At 45.4% G+C, this 6810-nt stretch overlaps 1 protein-coding gene across 6 annotated transcripts in view; it reads left to right on the forward strand.

Moving 5' to 3' along the window:
• The window catches only part of LOC109890755 (protein MTSS 2), a 116926-nt gene extending 111168 nt beyond the window's left edge, over window positions 1-5758 (forward strand). For 2 of the 6 annotated variants that reach the window (XM_031824657.1, XM_020482766.2), the window contains exons 12-14: window positions 1-7; window positions 787-813; window positions 1721-5758. The exon at window positions 1-7 is cut by the window's left edge and continues 126 nt beyond it. In XM_031824657.1, coding sequence (XP_031680517.1) covers window positions 1-7; window positions 787-813; window positions 1721-2787 — 1101 coding nt within the window. In that variant the 3' untranslated portion in view covers window positions 2788-5758. The remainder of the gene's footprint in view (window positions 8-786; window positions 814-1720) is intronic. The other 4 variants (XM_031824656.1, XM_020482768.2, XM_031824655.1 and 1 more) reach the window with 3 other exon arrangements.
• Window positions 5759-6810: the final 1052 nt, after the last annotated feature.

Consider the following 6810-nt stretch of genomic DNA (forward strand, 5'->3'; position numbering starts at 1 on the left):
TCCCACGGTTAGTAGTGACTTCCACTCACCAAACCCCCCGCCACACCCCTCCTAGGTTTGCGACCAAATTGTCACCCTATTAGCTACCTAGTGCACTACCTTTGAACAGGCACTGTAGGGAAGGATGCCATTTGGGACGCAAACCTACTGTCCCCCCATGGTCACAGCACTGTCTGCTTTTCTAGCTACGTGTCTGTTTCTTTGGCTCAGCCAGCTCTGTTTTTTAGTGCGTCTCTGTGTTAGGGATCTTATACAGCATGCTTGTCTTATTGGTTGTGTGTCATGATTTGTGCTTTTGGGTCTGTTTGCTTGGATCTGTCTGTGTGTCTGTACATCTGTGATTGTCTTGCAGTATGCGGCATGTATCCATCAGTTATTTCACTATCACAACAGAATGACGTCTACACTTCTGCCCAATCCATATGCCTGTTTCAACAGCATTATCACAACACCAGTTTGTGCAAGTAGCCTATGGTAGGATAATGTGCTTTTTTTCTGCAGTGCTACCTGAAAACCAAGTCTGAATATGACCTCTCTCCACACATCACCTCACCCCACCTGTTTGTGGGATCAAAAGCCTGTATGCCGAGATGTAAAGCCATACATAGCATATCAGCCTGCAACCCGAGAAGGTTGTTCTACTACAGTTTGGCCCCTCTCAAAGCATTGTGGTGCTGGACTGTCACTTTGTGAAGCACCTCCCCACTCTACATCATGTTTAGATCAAAGAAAATGTGCTCTTTTTATTTGTATACAAGTTAAACGCAATCCTATATTCTTTTTCAGCTGTAAAGAAAGAACCAACTCTTTATGGTAGGTTTCTTATCCGTTACTGTTTTAGATTTTCCCCCTTCTGTTCCTCACAAGTCAAATTAGAGACATTCACAGTGATTTAGTGTGACATCTGTGCTGTGTGAATTCCCATCACATCAATGGCCTTTTTGCTAGTAAAAGGAGAGCATTAGCGCCGAGTGTTTTGTTGTGGGTGTGAGAACCTTGATGTAATCGGAGGGGATGATTCTTGCGTTATTATGAGATCAATTGAGTGCGTTTGTGAGTGATTGGGTATACAAGCACACGCTCCTTTGTCTTTGTTTGTGTATGTGCAACCGGCAGGTAATTGCGTGTTTACCATCATCAGCTGATAACAGGTCACCGCTCCGTGCTGACACACTCCGTTACCACACACACCCTAATCATTTCTTCCTCCTCAGATAAGTCTGTTTTTTTCTCAACTGGGCAGTGATTCAGCATTGAGACACAGCCTGTATACCAAATGTCACCCTATTCCCTACATAGTGCCCTACTTTTGACCAGAGCCCAGGAAATAGAGTGCCATTTGGGACACAGACATAGTTAGGTTATTATGTTTAGGGCAAATCTGGAGTCTTAGTTTCTGGGGTTCCGGGGTTCTCTGATACATTTTCCATGTCTGATTCTCACCGACTACACCAAGTATTCAATTCTGTCTGACACGCTAAAAAGATAAACTTTAGTATAGAGAAACTTTGTGCCACGGAACATTCTTGCTTTTGGTTTTAATGGAATGCATCAGGTCAGATTTTCCACCCCAGGCAAAGCTTCTCCTTTCCTACCATGTTTTATTTCAGTTAGGAAAGAAATGTGTTGTGTGTTCCTCAGCTCTAAGTAACCACAGTCTTACTCTTGTCCCTCACCCCTCCTTTTTCCATCCCTCTCTCCCTCCTTCTCCACCCACCAGACTACGACTACATCTCCCTGCACGGGGGCGAGGAGTTGCACCACAGCCCGCCCGACTTCGACAAGTCCTCCACCATCCCGCGCAACAGCGACCTCAGCCTGCAGTACCGCAAGATGTTCCAGAGCAAGCGGCCCGCCTCGACCGTCAGCCTGCTTGCTGAGCCCGAGCCGCTGGGCCTGCGCCAGATGCACACTGCCACCATCCGCCGCAAGCCCTCATCCAAGCCCACCTACCGCCGTGGCACCATCAGTGGCGGCGTACCTATCCCTATCTGCACCCCCCAGGTTCCCTTCAAAGCCTTGGGGGGAGGTGTAGGTGGATCGGGGAAGAGCGGGAGCGGCGAGAACGTGGGGCCTCCAGAGAGCAGTGTGGGGAAGGGCGTGATTGGCATGAGCAGAACGGTGGACCACGAGTTGGTCCTCGCCAAGCACAGTCTGTGCACTTCCACCCAGAGCCTGAGCGCCATGCCCTCGCACCACTCATCATCCACGTCGCCCTACTACTCTCTGATCCCGGGCCAGGCGCCAGTGCCCGTGGGCAGCTCAGAGCAGCTGTACCAGCTGAGCAAGCAGCAGCAGTACGCCCTGCGCCAGCAGCAGCAGAAGCAGTACCAGCACCTACAGTACAACCAGCAGCAGTTCCAGCCACCCCAGACACAACAGTTGCAACCAGCAGCCCAGACACAACAGCAGTTTCAACTACAGCAACAGTTCCAGCAACAACAACAACTACAGCAGCAGCAACAGTTACAACAACAGCAGTACCAGCAGACACCACAACCGCAACAGCAGAAGCTCCAATATCAAAAGCAGCAGCAGCAACAGTTTCAGCGGCAGTCTCATCTCCCGCAACAGTACAACGCATCTGGGACTGGCAACCAGCTGGTGGAAAGCGGCCACTGCCCTCCCCCCCAGCAGCCCCCTGCTGCCCCAGACACCCAGGACGCAGATGAGCCCTCGGGTGGCGGAGGTCACATGGTCACCATGATCCGGGGAGTGAAACTGCGTCGGACTCTGACCAACGACCGCTCTGCCCCCTTCATCCTCCTGCCCAACCAATTCAAATGAGCCCTTCCCTACCAGTGTAGGTTATCGGACTCTGACCAACGACCGCTCTGCCCCCTTCATCCTCCTGCCCAACCAATTCAAATGAGCCCTTCCCTACCAGTGTAGGTTGTCATCGTTTTGTTTTACGATTCTTGCTTTTCTTTTAGCCCCGTTTTGATTACATTTCTCCTGAGAAAAGAAAGGATGTTTCCTTTTTGGACGTTTTGTCTCGTGTAAAAGGTTTCCCTCTCTCCAATCAAATGTCCAGTAGCACTGTGTTTTAAACAGATTGTTATAATATCCCTCAGAGGGACTCGTAGGTGAATGTGGCCTCTTTATCGCTCTGTAATTTAAGATTTTTATACATACTGTACAAGGATGCGTGTTGGCTATATACAAGAATTTAAGCGCATAAATGATAAGTCTTATGTTTCTATATTGTTGAGGGGAAAATGCCTTGCTTACTTATTAGTCTTATCACCTGTATGGTTGGAAACAATAAAAACCCATACATATGTATATATTAGCGTGTTATACGGAAATCTTTATTGTATTTTTTATTATTAATCAGTGTCAATGACAGACTGAAACAGTGGATGTGTAATGAATGATCCCCTAGAGGAAATTAAAGACGCATAACTAGACCTATATACCGTTCTAGTCTGCATCTCATTCAAGATGTGATCAAGTAAGCTCAATCACTCTCCATATAGTGTAGGTCCACCGTGGCTTTAAATGCTTTGAGGTGACTTTGCTATTTATAAACACACATGCTTCACCTTTGTGGCGAAGGTGACAGGCTTCTCATGATGGAGGTTGACTGTACCAGTGTTTGAGCCAATCAGAAGCTTGCACCGAAGGGCAGAGAGGGGTCACAGGGTCAACGAAAGGCTTTGTGGGGCTTTTGATAGCAGAGGTCAGGACCACTGTACCATAACCTTGAGCTGGAAAGTATAAAGCCACCGTTGTTTGGGGGGGCAAGGAGGACTGCAATGCTCTTAATCCCTGCTCTAATATGTTTTAACACTTTCTTCACATTGCCAAGCACATTGATTTAGTGATGTATGTGGGGTAGTTTTTCAACTGATCACCCTGTTCCCCATAAGTGATAGATATCCTCCCTACCTTCCTGAGGTTGGAGTTCTGGTTAATGTTCAAGTTTTTATGCATTATTTCAGGGAAATCGGCTCTTTTATTATGAACATATGGTGCTATTGTGACATACCAATCCCAGCCTGCACTGCCTCCTCGCCCCCTGACTTACTGCACTTACACATGATGCACTCACTGGCCATATTAGGGATTTTATAATAACTGTTACTGACCATGCAAGCTGTTGAATCAACTAACGGACAGACCATAGAAGTTGTGAGGAGACTCACCGTTTCTGCAGTGACAATAGTTTTGCAGGTTATAGTGGTTTTGGGATCCTTCTGGAATGTGAGCCCCATATCAATTATTATTGAACCTTTATTTAACCAGGCAAGTCAGTTAAGAACAAATTGTTATTTACAATGACAGCCTACCCCAGCCAAACCCTAACCCGGACTACACTGGGCCAGTTGTGCACCGCCCTATGGGACTCCCAATCATGGCCGGTTGGGATACATCCTGGAATCGAACCAGGGTCTCTAGTGACATCTCTTGCACTGAGATGTAGTGCCTTAGACCACTGTGCCACTCATGCACCCTGTTAATCACAGCATTTTGAGGGGTGGGGTTGTGAAATAATTTGATAAAAGGCAAATGAGTAAAATGGCACTGTAATTATAACTTGTTTACCATTGTCTTTTTCTTAACTGAACCACTTTAAATGTGTGGGGTTTTGGGCCTTCTAGCCATTACACATAGCTACTCGTTCTTAAAAATATCCCCTTAGTCGTGCTGTATAGAGAGGGCGATGAAACCAGAGAAGCTACTTTGAGTAGCGACGACGCCGCTTAGTGCATATGCCTCTTCCCCGATATTAAACGGGACTCCGCACCCAGCTGGACTGGGTTATTCTCTCCTCTGACTCACATTCCCTCCCGGTTTGTGTAGGAGGCCCATTTACCTGACACTACGCATCGAATGACCCCATTGGCCGGTTTAGCCATTGTGCGCACTCCCACCTCTTCTCTGGCCTCTTCATGTTGCCGGGGGTAACCCCTGTCCCCCAGAGAAACTACAATGGCCTCTGTAATCGAGGACTTTGTTACAGAATAGGCTTATACAACACAACTCCTGACTCGAGCAAATTTGAAGCAATATCAGGCTACATTTGAGCCACAGCTTTAAGTTCAAGGTTCCAAATGGTAATTACAGTACAGCGTGCATATCTCCCTAACCCCAAAGTAGGTCTGGGATAGTAAAATTATGGGGCAGCTGAACTGACTGTTCCCTTTCTCTGTTGGGTTAATTGTATGTAATCCGATAAGATTTGTGTTCCACTAGAAGAACTCAGATTTATTTTGTTTGTTTGAGTGAAATAAATTATCCAAGTTATGTTTATGTAGACTACGGAGATTAAATGAAGTTATACGTTTTCTCAAACACTGCTGCAGTCCCACGCCAAACCCTGCCAATCAGCAAGAGTGAAGGGCAGTATCCTGTTCTAAAAAGCAGTTTCCAATTCCTTTCTTTGACCTTGGCTTCAGCCACACTATGTCTAAGTCCCAAATGGCACACTATTCCCTATTTTGTGCACTACTATGGGCCCTGGTCAAAACTAGTGCACTATATCGGGAATAGGGTTCCATTTGGGACATAGACTGTTGGCCACTCACCGGCAGTGTGTGAGAGACTGAGACTTGGTGAGTGTTGACTAGAAGCTTTGACCCCAAACTGCCCCATAGAGCTCCAACTGATCAACCCTCCTCCTGTCCATCCTGTTCTGTAAAGGGAGTTGATCTCTTGTAAAAGCGTACAATGTAAATTGCCAAATGTCACAATTGCATCTGTGTAATGATGCTGAAGCCTTATATTAAAATAAATGTGGGTTTTAAAATACAAATGCATTCAAAAAGTTGCTCATTGGCTTGTTTGTTTATCTCAAAGTGGAAGAACTTCTGTTTACAGAAGTGGTATGTACAGTAAACAAAGCTGTGTGATGGCTTTCTTAAGATCTGAAAAAAATATCAAATGGATTTGCTTATACTGCATATACAGAACACTAGGTGTGAGAGTGTGGATTTATTTAGATATCGTTTTTTATATTTATATATTGGTCCGGAGAATCTATACACCAACCATTAAGATGTGAACATGTTTAAGATCTGAGAAAGCGGGAAAATGCTCTAAAATGACTCTGTCCAGTCTCCATTGGATTTGCTTATACTCCATGTGATCTAGGGGTGTGTGTGGATTTATTTAGATATTGTTTAAATATATACACTTACGATACAAAACATTAACAACACCTGCTCTTTCAATGACAGACTGACCAGGTGCAAGCTATGATCCCTTATTGATGTCACTTGTTAAATCCACTTCAATCAGTGTAGATGAAGGGGAGGAGACAGGTTAAAGAAGGGTTTTTAAGCCTTGAGACATGGATTGTGCATGTTGGCCATTCAGAGTGTGAGTGGGCTAGACAAAATATTTAAGTGCCTTTTGAACGGGGTATGGTAGTATGTGCCAGGCTCTCCAGTTTGTGTCAAGAACTGCAATGCGGCTGGGTTTTTCACACAACAGTTTCCCGTGTGTATCAAGAACGGTCCACCACCCAAAGGACATCCAGCCAACTTGACACAACTGTGGGAAGCATTGGAGTCAACATGGGCCAGCATCCCTGTGGAATACTTTCAACATCCTTGGGGTGGAGGTGTTTCTAATGTTAGGTGTACTCCGGGTATATATTGGTCTGGACAATTTACAGTATATACCAACATTTTATTAAGATCTGATCATGTATTCACAGGACTTGACTCATGAAATGTGTAAAAGACATTGTAGACAAACAATTTAAAACATTTATTCAAATTTGTCCATTTAAGCGCAGAGAACAAGTGTACTAACGTAAATTATACATTGAATGGGTTAAGGTAATGAATCATCCCCGTCACA

Source organism: Oncorhynchus kisutch, linkage group LG5, assembly GCF_002021735.2.
Source record: "Oncorhynchus kisutch isolate 150728-3 linkage group LG5, Okis_V2, whole genome shotgun sequence".
NCBI lineage: Eukaryota > Metazoa > Chordata > Actinopteri > Salmoniformes > Salmonidae > Oncorhynchus > Oncorhynchus kisutch.